The following is a 14,021-nucleotide window of genomic DNA, read 5'->3' as shown; positions in this document are numbered from 1 at the left end:
GGCAAGTCCACCTGTTGTGACACGAAACACCAGAGGAGAAACGAGAGGGAGAGTTACAAGCCATTAGAAAAGAATATACATACATATACATACATAATACATAATACTATTAAGAAGAGTGGTCCCCGTGCGCGTACTTGCGCACTCGCGCATCCACGCTAGCTAGTCGTAACTAGTCGATCCTACAACGACTACCTAGCAAAGTAAATAAAACACAAAGTAAGGATCGACTAGTCACGACTAGCTAGCGCGGATGCGCGAGTGCACGCACCGGGACCACTCTTCTTAAGTAGTACCTACATACATACGTACATTAATTAATTCATTCATACATTAATTGATAAATTAATTCTATCTTAACTTATAAGTGTCGAAAAATCTTTACTTTACCGCAAGGCAAAATATTTTCAGCAGTGGAAGTCTTTAATAATCCGTTCCCGTCTTTAATAATCCGTTCCAGTCTGTTCTGGTTCTCGAGAATGAATAAATTGTATTCAATTACATAATTAAATATAGTTTAACTTTAGCAGGAGATACGTTATGGCAGTCATTGCTTTTTTTCTTCTTCTTTACCTGTTTATTCTTTGTATCTCCTTTCATTATTCTCTCTCTCAATATCCTGCCACTCCTTCATTTACATGAATTTCTCATATGTGTTTATCGATTTTAAGCTGAATGGTGTTTGTACTATTTACCCGCTCAAAGTCTAATTCAGTTCATTTGGTGTGACCTAAACTTTTCATAGTTGTTTGAAAAACTATGAGAGAGAAAGAGAGAGGCCCACGTATGTCGATTAAACCCATTGAAATCTCTTTGAATCTCGTGACTAATAAAAGCACTTCACTTTTTATTGCTAAATGTGTGTTGTCTGTTTTAATGGCCAACGCCTAGGTAGTAACATTATATATATATATATAAATATATGTGTGTGTGTGTGTGTGTGTGTGTATGTGTGTGTGTGTGTGTGTGTGTATACTACGGGTTTATATATTTATATATATATTTATATATATAAATGTATGTATATATATATATATATGTATATGACGGGATTCTTATGTATATGTGTACACACACACACACACACACACACACATATATATATGTATATGTATGTATGTATGTATGTATGTATGTATGTATGTATATCTCCATATATATATATATATATATATTGTATCATTTCATTTGTCTTGCTCGCTTACGTTCTGGTGTTGGGTAAATTTTCTTGAGAACATTTCTTTCTTAGTGGTAAGACCATTGCGGATCTACTGCTAGCATAATGGATGTCCACTTACAGGTCATCCCGCTTATATGTTGTATATATATATATATATATATAATATATATATATATATATATATATATATATATATATATATATATATATATATATATGACATATATATATATGCACACACACACACATACATATATATATATATATATATATATGTATATATGTATATATATATATATATATATATATATATATATATATATATTATATATAATATATATATATATATATATATGTACATATATATACACACACACATCCTTCCAGGTCAGACATCATCTCATTTCTCCTGAATGAGAGAAAGGGGCCAACGGAAAGATAAATTTGGAGAAAAGGAAGCATCAACCCCAGAACTGGATCTTGAAACCCTGAAACGAAGGAAGAAGATGTTGATGGGATTTGAACTGAGAAATCAGAGAGTTGAAAGGATTAGCACAAAGTAACTCATCGAACATTCTAAGGCTCTGCATATCCCCCCCACACACACGTATTTGTCTGTCTGTATGTCGGTATTAACTTGCTATACATTAATCTTTCTTAAATATTTTCTGTCGTTAATTAGTTTGAAATATCATGAAATTCCCATTAATTTGGGGTTTGTATTTTGTTGACAAAGTTAGTGTGAATTAGGTCAAAAGGCTTCATGTTGTTATTGCTGTCGGTGGCGCCGGTGCACACTGTTTCAATTTCTATGTGCCGCTATGTGTGACTGTGCATGCGTGTATATAATACTTTAGGAGTGTGTGTGCGCATGTGCTTGTGGGTGATGTTCGACTGTCTTTGTGCGTATACGTATATATACATATAAACACATGTATACATATATGGATATATATATAAATATATATATATGTATATATATAGATATATATACATACAGCTTTGTGGTCCTGAAGGGTAATAAAGGTTTCGGTATAAATAATATATATATATATATATATATATATATATATATATATATATATATATATATATATATATATATATATATATAAATATATGTATGTATATATAGATATATATATATATATACAGCTTTGTGGTCCTGAAGAGTAATAAAGGTTTCGGTATAAATATATATATATATATATATATATATATATATAATATATATTATATATATATATATACATATATATAAATCCACTCTCAAGGCTTTGGTTGTCCGAGGCTTTAGTAGAAGACGCTTACCCAAGGTGCCACGCAGTGGGACTGAACCCGGAACCATGTGGTTGCTAAGCAGGCTACTTACCACATGGCCACTACGTATGTACATATGTATATATGTATTTATGTATATTTGTATGCCTGTGTGTGTATCAATTTGCTTGTGTGTATGGATGTATATATAGGTATATGTGCGTGTATCTATGTGCACGTATGTATAAATGTATATATGTATTTAATGTAATGTATGTATCCTAGTGGTTCTCTCAGCATTTCGTTGATCGCAGATAACATGTTGGGCGATCATTCGGTACTAGTAACATAACTGTCACTTGGGTTTATTTACATTTCTGAAGAAAAAAGATACCCTTCCCCCACCCCCACCCCTAACCCTAACCCCACATATATAAAAAAATAAAAATTTTACGGAATGTGACGGTCTTCTTCAAATGTAAACAATTACACGTGATATAAATGGGACTCATATCGAAAGAATGCCACATGTTGTCAGTGGGTTTTTTTCCCCAACCCCTGTTGGGTTTGTTCTTTCATGCAGTGCTTTACGTATGTAAAATGTGAAGTTCTGCTGAAACTTCGATGCAAGCTGTGATTTTAGAATCTGAGTTTCCTCACATTTTTGTTTGTGAAATCATAAGTGGTTGCCACATGTCCATGTAATGCTGGCAGTTTGTTACTGTTATTGTTGTGTTGTCTTGGTCTTCTTTCTTGCCTTTCACAGTCTCCTCATGGAAAAAGCTTGCTGTGTTGTTAACACAAGTATTATCATTTGTACATTTCGGCTGAGTGATTTTCTTTTAAAGGGTGAAACATTTCTTTTCAGCAAACGTAACTTGCTGGCATAATTGTGTTTTTTCTGTCAAACTTGAGAATGTTAAGCATTTCTTATTCCAATATTATTTTAGCCCCTTTGTGTAGCCTATCGAAGGATCTTCCCTGGCCTGTCTACAGAATTGGTGTAAGTCTTGGGTCAGGTCGAAAGTCCTCTCCTTTGCCTCCTCTCGTTGACTCAAATAAGCCCTGGAGATGTGGCTGTTATTTCTAGCAAGTTAAAATGTTTGGGAATGTTGTTGATGACACAACAATGAAAGTGTGTTAATGTGTTACTATTGCTTAATTCTGTTGGGAAAGGAGCAGAGGAAAACTGAAATTAAAAGAAAAATCAGAATCGTAATTTAATCTTGCTGCAGAAAATATAAGAATTTGAGAAAGAATTTCTTGGAAAATTACTTTGGATTTGAGGATGATATTGTCTATAGAAATAAGAAATGGACAAATTTGTTATCCTCAGTGGCAGAAGGGAAGAAGAAAATAGTTAAATAAATAGATTGCTTATTATTAGTATTGTAGTAATTATTAGTATTGTAGATTGCTTATTATTCGGATATTAGTATTGTAGTATCTATGAGGTGGCGATCCATCAGAATGGTTAGAACGTCAGACTAAACGCTTAGCGGCACTTTGTCCGTCTATACGTTCTGAGTTCAAATTCCGCCGAGGTCGACTTTGCCTTTCATCCTTTCGGGGTCAATAAATTAAGTTTGCACTGGTGTCGATGTAATCGACTTAATCCGTTTGTCTGTCCTTGTTTGTCCCCTCTGTGTATAGCCTCTTGGGGTAGTAAAGAAATCGGTATTTCGTCTGCTGCTACTTTCTGAGTTTAAATTCCACCGAGGTCGACTTTGCCCTTCATCCTTTCGGAGTCAATAAATTAAGTGCCAGTTTGCACTGGTGTCGATGTAATCGACTTCATCCGTTTGTCTGTCCCTGTTTGTCCCCTCTGTGTATAGCCTCTTGGGGTAGTAAAGTAATCGGTATTTCGTAGGCTGCTACTTTCTGAGTTTAAATTCCACCGAGGTCAAATTTGCCTTTCATCCTTTCGGGGTTGATAAATTAAGTACCTGTTGCGTACTGAAGTCGATCTAATCGATTGGCCCCACTCCCCCAAAATTTCGGGACTTGCACCTAGACTAGAAACATTATTAGTATTGTAGTGATTGAATTCAAATAATGCCGAAGTCAACTTAGTCTTTGATTCTTTCAGAGTCAATAAAGTAGGTACCAGTTGTGAACTAGGGCCGAGGTAATCGTCTTACCCCCTCCCAAGAATTTCTGGCCCTGTGCAAAAGATTTAAAGCATTATAATGATAATTCTGTTAATAATATTATCAGTGAAGTGCGGCGAGCTGGCAGAATCGTTAGCATGCCAGGCGAAATACTTAGCGGTATGTCGCCTGACGTTACGTTCTGAGTTCAAATACCGCCGAGGTCAACTTTGCCTTTCATCCTTTCGGGGTCGATAAATTAAGTATAAGTTACGCACTGGGGTCGATGTAATCGACTTAATCCATTGACCTGTCCTTGTTTGTCCCCTCTATGTCTAGCCCTTTGTGGGCAGTAAAGAAATAATTTCTTGAGGATTGAGTAGAAATAGTGAAGATAGGAACCAATCTAAGACTTCTTGCAAAAGGTCATTCTGATGAAAAAGAGTTTGTTAATCACCATTTTGATGCAGGAAATGGTGATATTTCTGTCGAACAAAGTCTAGGTGCATCCAAAATCAACCTGCTTTACAACTTTGGCCTGTCAAGTTTATGTGATGTTGTCTTGCAAATAATTTCACAGACCCGATGTGGCTTGCAAACAGACCCATTATTCCTCCAACAAATGAAATATCACAGTTTTTAAATGAATTCATTATTGACCAGGATCCTTGGCGAAGTTAAGATATGCAGAAGCTCTGACACAGTTGATAATGAAGCTCTGTACCTAATCAAATTCATTAACAAACTCGTATTTCAGGGTTTCCATCACATATTCTAACTGCATTATGGTTTTTGAAGATGCTAAAAATGGCCATTGTAATGCTTCCAAGATCTTATTATTGCTGCTGGGGTCGCTTGTGGTTCTTTTGCAGGATCAATGCCGGTATTCTCAGGGATTCGAAATGGGTCTCAAGGAAAGGAGTTCCCATTCATAGTTACTACACAAACAATTTCCTCTGGAACGATTCTTTGCCTGGACATGTAACAAGGCACAGGGACAGACATTTAAACAAACTTGAATATATCTTCCAACACTATTCTTCTCACGTGACCAGCTGTAAGTTTCACTTTCTAGAGTTTGGATGAAGCCTTATGGCAAATTATTGGCAGAGAGAAATAGAAACTGTATATTTACTAACAATCGTGTCTACAAGGAGGTTCTACTTGACAGGAAAATATGCCTTTTAAGTAAGTTTCACAAAATTGAATTTTATTTTTCATTTTTTTTCTTGAAAATTCTACAGAGTTTTTAAACTGTTTATGTAACAATGGAAGTGTTTAGGGAGACACCGGAGCTTACAACAACAGCAACAACAAATGAAATTTCAAAGTTTATCGTTATTTCCAAAGTTAATCTCCAACAAAAAGGGAGCCAAACCAAGATCTGCTATAATTAGTACCCGAATCCTACTCCATTCACAATTTATCATCTTAAAGACAAGGTGGTTCTGGATTCTCTATACTTGAGAAAAACATGGCGGTGGTGTTGAGTGTGTGGCTCGAAATAGCTCTAAATAACTGTCTCTGCCTCTGTCTCTCCTTCTATCTCTCCTTACCATTCTCTCTGTCTCTCTCTCTTTCTCCCTTCATGTTGGTCACTCCCTACAATACAAGTTACAGAAACTTTCTGTTTCAACACCTCCTCTGCCTACGTTTCGATACACATAACATCTCTCTCTCTCTCTCTCTCTCTCTCTCTCTTTCTCTCTCATAATTACTCCAAAAGAGATTATGACATCACAATTCCGAGAAATATGATCTGAATTCTATAATCTCTTCAGTTCGACTTCCTTCACAATTGGTGTCATATCGATCAACGGATGATATCTATAATATCTATCGATCTATTTAATTCGTATCTTAATTTCCAGCAATTTCTTCGTAAATTTCCCAGTATATTGATTTCTTCTTCCTGAAGCTGTCTTTTCGTTCTTTCTTCTTTCAGTTCTCTTCTTCTTTTCTTAAGCTCATTCATTCATTCATTTTTCCTTCTGCTTTCGTTTCTTTGACTTAGCGATTATTTATTGATCTTTTGATTTAAACATATTTGTCACATTTTAGCTTACTGTTAACAGTATCATTGAATCTCTCTGTCTCTCTCTCACACTGTCTAATATATATATATCTATATATATAAATGAAATAAGTAACAATGATGTCAAGGCATTAGTGCACTACGGCTGTTTCAAGCAGCCCCATTTAATCGACCAATGCATGCATTATATCAATTTGAAATACACCGCCTTCCTCGGATGCATAAGGCAATATAGGTTTTCAACAGACAGGATACTCCATTACAATATTTTAAGCAAAATTGTAAGTGGATGTAGAATAGTAACTGCATCAGGTTTTCTGATTGTGATAAATAGAAAGATAAATGCAGCTATATTACCATCCCATCACCTCCATTGTTATTCTCTTCTGCCACTCCAAATTATAGTTGGAGTATTTTCTCTCTAAGTTCATTCTGCTAAGATAATATTCCCTTGTTCTGATGAAATATTTGCTAAAAAATTTATAATGGTGTATCCAGTATCTTTAAAGCTGTATGGTCTTATGAATCCAGGGAAGGCGATGTATTGTAAATTGATTAATGTTTGCACTGATCGATTAAATGGAGCTGCCTGAAACGGCCGTAATGCACTAATAATTGGACATCCTTGTTACTTATTTGCTTGTTATTCACCTCATTTCGAGCTGTGCGGATTATACCTGAGTGACTCGCTGTCTCCTAATTAGCGCCTAATTCCAATGCACAAATAAATTGTTTATAGTGATCAAATGTTCGTCTTACTGCACATTAGTTCTCTCTCTCCATCAAATCGACGTTGTCTGAACGGGTGGATGGTGTATCACGTGTCAGGTGTCGGAATGGTCCCGGAGCAACATGAGATGAAGTGTTTTGTGCAAGAATACAACGCACCACCCAGTCTAGGGACTAAAACCACGATCCGGTGAGTGAGAGGACGACAACCTAACCACTAAGCTACGTTCCATCTTTACACACGTGCGCACGCAAACACACACATATGTATATATAAAATATATACGCATACATTTATACCAGCCTCCCTTCTACATTGTTGGGTGTTTAGAATTATCTCCCATCATTTGTGATTTCGCTGGTCCTGGGCCTAAGCCCAGCTCTTGATAAACATTCACGGCCGCAAATATCGCAGATCAAACCTTTTCACATTCACTCCACTTGTGCTCTCTTTTCTTACAGCTTTCTTAAAATCAGCATGAAAAATTCGTGTATTTCCAAAAATACTTACTCCTTTCCTTATATATTTTCTCAGTTTATGGCGATGATAATCATTGATTTCACAATTAACATCTCATATTTCACGTGCCTTCAACGAGATCTTTACGCAGTCCTTATCCTTGATTATGGAAAGTGCCACAAGCATTAACGAAGAGTACAATTTAACATATAGCATCTGTTTAGGGATTCTCTGATCATTAATCTGAAGAAGATGCCCAGTTCACCGTAATTGGTGATGGTATATCATCATTATTCTCTGTGCTTTTATAATTTGACAAATCCAACCTCTCTTCTCTGGGCAACATATTTTCCTTTTGATGCTTTTAAAATATGAAAATTTCTTTGAGTCATTGACCAGAACAAGATGAAGATCTCAGTCAGTAAATGAATTTGTCTGGGGGTCATCAAAGTTTGTAGTTATTCTTTTTAGTTTTATAAAGTCACTAAAAGTATAACGTTTTCTCACTTTATAGAAAACTCGCACTTTTATAAATCAGTTTATTGGCTGTACATTAAATGTTAAATTAAATTTGCTCCAGCTGGTCTATATAAACAGTAACCCACTGCCTTGAACAACATTACTATTTTGTTGTGTATTACTTACTCACATAAAATGTGTGAATATTTCAACCCCAGCTATTCAAGCAAAATTCAGAAGCATATATTCTCAATTTATTTAGAATGATTTTGTTTTAAAACGAAACATTTTTAATAATAATTTTCTGGATGAAGTCCTTTTTTTTATCTATTTCGAATACCTTTTTTAATTAAGTTCAATATTTGTCCCCTTCAATCAGAAAAGAATCCAGTAAGGCGTGGATAATACTTATGTGTCTTCCTTTTCCCTTCGACAAAAGTCTGCTCGGTAGAGTTTTCTGTCACATCTTATAATGTACATAAAGGTCTCATGTGTTTTACTTATTTAATCTTGGTCTCTGCTGTAAGAACTTGAAATCTAATTTCAAATTAAAATAACATGTAATAACAGTGGAGTAATATGAAGGTAAACATTGTAGGGAAGAATTGTACTCTTCCTTTATCTGAATCTATTTAAAAGGAGTTATTTGAAATCACATGGAATTATAATAACCAATGTTGCACCATTATTTTATTCTGACAGGATTTTTCAGAACAATTATTAACTTCATAAATTGCTGATTTGCTTTTACAATGTACGGTCGTAAAATTTTGTTTTTTACTGAGAAAAATTGCAGTAATTAGTAAATAACGATGATCCTGAAGTAAGAATATAAAATATAAATATTGCATATTGCACTCAAAACCCCCTGAAATTTTATTCACCAACCTCCACTTTGGAGAGTCCTGTCTTAAACGACAACAGGACAAAGTGAGATATCCTTTGATAATCATATATTATATAGAAAGAAATACTATCTCTGTAGGATATATAAATGGAAAAATACAGGCATTCAATTCTAAACTAAAAATACAGGTAGATAACTATCAATATAGCAGAAGATATTAAAGATGTCTATATAGCCATGGGGTATTTAGCGAGGGGATTAGATATATAACAACAACAACAACAACAATAAATGAACATTTCAAAGTTTATCTTTATTTCAGAAGTCAATCTTTAAGAAGAAAGGAGCCAAACCAGTAAGGTAATGTTATGTGATAGATAGATCTGCTAGAATTAGTACCTAAATCCTCCTCCATTCACAATTACCACTTTAAAGAAGGACAGATAGGATAACGTGGTTCTGGGTTCTCTACATTGAGGATAAAGCCAGGAGGGCTCTGGCTAGAAGACATTTGATTTTAGGTCTCTGTTTGGTCACGATTAACCTCAGATCAGACAATTACATCATTTACACAAAATTTTACATCGTCTGAGGTAGGCATTTGAGTGCATCAAAACACTCAAATTTGTCAAGAGCTTTTCTGAGTGTTCTGTGTGTCCGTGTCTCTGGATCACAAGTTGTAAACCATCTCCGCAGCATCTGGAAGCTCTGTTCAACGGTGTTATAAGGATAGTCATATCTGATGAATTCCAATTGAACAGATTTAATTCCTAATTCTCTTCCTGCAAAACATACAACAGTTAGAAATAACTGCAACAACATTAACATTATAAAAGATATTTACTGTAGTTTGTTATAAATACAACAAATGCATTATGTCCATAGAGGAACGAGAAGTAGTTAAGAAACATAAAATATATAAGACATCGTTCTCTATTTCTAAGAACGTTGATTAAATAATAACAAAGAGGTTGAAGTACAGGATGAAAATTGTGAAGATTTTAAAGAGAATTAATCGTAAATTACATTTGAGAATATGGTAAAGAGATGGCAGGAGAAGTGTTTGTGGGGGTAAAAGTATATGAGAACCTAGAAAATCAGCATAGACGACCAACAGTCAAACCATTTGATTCATCTGTCCATTTCCACTGGTCAATATTCCTGGGAGGATTTTGAGGTAGAGGCCTCCTCCATAGTGACCCATCAGATGCAACCATCGTTAGACGTTTTGTTTAGTTTCCTAAGCGTAAACAACTAAGACTATGAATATGATCCAACCATTTCGTTTTTGGTCTACCCCTAGGTCTTCTACTCCATTGGTTTTGTTTTGAGAATCGGTCCTTTAATTTGTTCCTGCGACATTCCGATCATATGTCCGTAGTACCAGAGATGTGAACACGAAGAGACTCCCATATTTCTGAACTATACATTCTATTGAGTAATGTTACTCTAAAGACCCATAAATGGAATCTCATTCTAACTGTTTGATAACATCCTATGATCAATGACTAAAGCATATCACGATTTAGAAATATCTTGATTGATTTTCTGGATTGAACTCTCAGAAAACACTAGGTACATCTGGACCAATTAAAATACAAATAGACAAGATACAAGAATGATCTCAACGTATTATATTTTGTACATCTGTTTGGCTTTCACTTTTCAATTCCTTCAATTTTTTCCGATTGATTTCAAATTTCATGTATTGATGTAGAGTTGTATGCTAAGTATGGAAATGAAATTCACTTTCCCCATAATTTAATAAATAAAAACTTAACAGCTTTTAAATCTACAAATTTTGTATTGTACTTTAGTCACTCGAAATCCACAAATGTATTGGCACCCGTTTCCATGGTATCAAGCTAAGGTGTTGTGTAGCCTCCTTACTCGTCTGTTACCTTGTATTCTTGCTTTTACACGGCTGTTGTTGTCACTCTAAAACCTTCCCTTCTATGGTTGACTCGTGATCTGCGAGTTTATTTGGCACAGGGATTACAAAAATTGGCAGGAATTCTGGTTTTATTATCCCCACATAATCGCAACTAACATTCTGTATTTTTAGGGATTTTCAGAAACTTATTGCAAATTTGTGTTCTACACATGGGAATTATAAAATTATGAAGTAAAAAGCTATGTGAGTTAATGGCGATTTAGCTGTTGTTTTTAGCGCATCTCCTGACCACCTGACATCTTCCTCGTTTTCTTGCTACTATGACGTGTATTGATGTTTTTCAATATTTTTCCTCCCATAATCTCATTAAATGGAATGATCATGCAGTGAAAGGTGGTCGGTTGCTGGGATTTAGGCAAAGAATTCGGACAAACTCTGTATTTCAAACTCTGATTTGAAAAACAAAAAAAATTGGAAAAGAGTATAAATTTTAGGATGTATGAAGGTAAGGGATTAATAAATGTTTTGAAATAAGTTTGCTTAATCAGAGGAATTCCAGTGAGTAGGACTCAAATTTGCAAACATTTTCTCAAAACTCCAAAACATAATAAAAAACTATATACGTTCAAATGGGGTGCTTAAATCAGAATTTTCTTTTACAAACTCCTAAACTGCGTCGCAAACTTTCGTTATAATTTTCGTAATTCAACATTCACATTTAGTTTATATTGTTTTTTCTCGTTTTTCTAATTTTTCGCATGCCTGTTATGATATTTCACATAAGTTAATTGATTAAAACTTATTAAAACTTCCGTCGTTGAATTTTTTGTCGTCGTAATGTCATCATCTGTTGTCGCTGTTTTGTGATCCCGCTCAAAATGCTTGCTTCCAAATCCTGTTTTCTCATTGGGTAAATAATTATCAAAATTTAATCTGCTAAAATTTTAAGAAATTTTTCTGTAACAAGCGAATAAAATCAGGTTCAGTATGAATCAATCCATCAATAGTTTTCACTTGATTTTCAAATTTCAAAATTTAAAGCAAAAAAAAAAGGAAGAAATGATCCGCATTTCTTTCACGGTGTCAATGCCATGATTTAGAGAGAAATCAATAATGGATCGGTGTTATGATAAAGCTAGAAATGAGAAGAGATTTAGTTAGTAGGGAAGAAAGCAGGACTCACCAACCTCTACATTATTCACCTACATACAATAAGCCACTATATGTGGGTGATGCCTGGTACACTACTAGATGGACACTGGACACTGGACAGAAAGCTGTGCGAAAGGACCATTTAATGATGCCGTCCTGTACTCTCAAATATGTCCCCTATCTATTATTATCAAAACTGCTGACCTCGGTGGATATTTTCTGAAGTTCCAGTAATATCAATATCCTTAACATAGTCACTTTACAGCTAACCTTTCAATTGGATAGAAGGAATGGGACCTTTTTTTCAGTCTGAAACTTATATAAATCAATTAGGTACTGTTATTTTATACTCACCGACTTGCTGCCATTTTCCTCCGAAATTTTGTGCGACATCTTGGAGAAACTTTTCATCTAACACTGGAGACTCTGAAATAAATATTCCGAAATTAGATACATAAAGTTAATTTTCTTTATTAATAATCTATATTTATTATTGTGAGAATATCCTATCATAATTGGTCAACTAGTGACCGCTATGGTTTCGGTCAGCATTATACTTTCCACGGAGGCCTCATATAATAGCTCAATACTTAATTAGGCCCACATCAAAATACACTAATCTTTCTAAATTTCCTATCTCTATTACGGTTTCTTAAATAGTGTAATAATGTTACTATTATCTCATTTAATTATCACAGTATTTTTTTTAGTTTTGTATTTCTTCCATTACATCTGTGCGAAATCTGTGACATGGCATTGGCCTCTCACGTCTAGACTTCACTAACCAACTCTCTTCTCATTTGCTTAATTCCAATCTTAACCCGGTTTGCCATCAAACATGCAGCCACAAACACATAGCACCTCACACCAAGTAGAATAGACATGCATCTGCTAACGTTGCTGCTGGTAATCTTTAACTAACATCACGGTTCACCATCTGCTTCAGGAAATATTTGAAGACTCTTTCTTAAAGAAGCTTTTATTTTTTAAAGGAGAGAAATGATTAGTTCTACACAGGTGGAACACAAACTGTCCACATCACTGTACACCGGAATGTTATGTAACTCAAGAAATGTTTGCAAATATTTGAACGCCATACGTTCTCCATAATAAGGTCATTTTGTTCAGGTTGGTAATGGTTAGGTCTACACAGGGGGAGCAAAAGCATGATGTGTCTTAAAGCACTGTACACCGTCTCACACATAATTTATGAAAACATTTGAAAAGTATTCGAGGAGGTACCTGAGAAAAACTGGAATTTTGCAATATTATTTTATTCACTTAGCTTTACACGATTACACTTTTACAGCCCTCAAAGTATTATCCATTTGAAGCAATCCTCGGCCCAGAAGCTTTAATATGATGCTGTAATATTATACTCACCAACTGGCTGTGATGTAGAGGATGTAGGCTCTGACTTCCCACGCGTTGGAGCCTCTGAGAAAATATGTTCAGGTTTCAGGCATTAAAGTTTCGTTTTCATTCGTAATCTATATTTTATTGTTGCGAGATATTCCTATCGTCCATAATCAACTGGTGACCCCTATTTTTACCACCAACATTTCTATATTTTTTACTGTGATCCCATTAAACGCGCCAAATTTAGGTCGACAACAAAAATAGACTAACCTTCCTAAACCTGGTTTCTCTATTCAGACATCCTACCTATTCTCACTATATTGCAATTTTCTTATTTAATTATCACTTGAAACACTGTCTTTTTTGCGTTTACCGTTCTTATTTAAGGTGTTCGGTTTAAACTTGACAGTTTGCATAAAAGGAAAACAAAGCAGAATATCCAATCTAAAAATGAAAGTATTCGAGAAAGTCAAAACCTTTCGACTAAATATGGGTGGGAGATACAAGTAATCGCCCTCAGCTTCCACCGCTCTCCCAAGACGTCCCAGAATCCTGA

At 34.8% G+C, this 14,021-nt stretch overlaps 2 protein-coding genes across 3 annotated transcripts in view; both read right to left on the bottom strand.

Moving 5' to 3' along the window:
* Positions 1–14,021, bottom strand: part of LOC115225268 (adhesion G-protein coupled receptor G6-like) — a 1,160,637-nt gene that overhangs the window by 570,699 nt on the left and 575,917 nt on the right. The window lies entirely within an intron of this gene.
* LOC115225319 (serine/threonine-protein phosphatase 6 regulatory ankyrin repeat subunit B-like) overlaps positions 9,390–14,021 on the bottom strand; it is a 48,774-nt gene continuing 44,142 nt past the window's right edge. The window contains exons 11-13 of one of the 2 annotated variants that reach the window (XM_029796269.2): positions 13,490–13,543; positions 12,461–12,532; positions 9,391–9,842 (exon numbers count right to left, since the gene is read on the bottom strand). In XM_029796269.2, the coding sequence (XP_029652129.1) occupies positions 9,640–9,842; positions 12,461–12,532; positions 13,490–13,543 (329 nt within the window). In that variant the 3' untranslated portion in view covers positions 9,391–9,639. Of the gene's footprint in view, positions 9,843–12,460; positions 12,533–13,489; positions 13,544–14,021 lie in introns of both variants that reach the window. The other variant, XM_029796266.2, reaches the window with a different exon arrangement.

The sequence above is a fragment of the Octopus sinensis genome, linkage group LG27, assembly GCF_006345805.1.
Source record: "Octopus sinensis linkage group LG27, ASM634580v1, whole genome shotgun sequence".
Lineage (NCBI taxonomy): Eukaryota > Metazoa > Mollusca > Cephalopoda > Octopoda > Octopodidae > Octopus > Octopus sinensis.
This window is presented reverse-complemented; position numbering and strand designations above follow the sequence as displayed.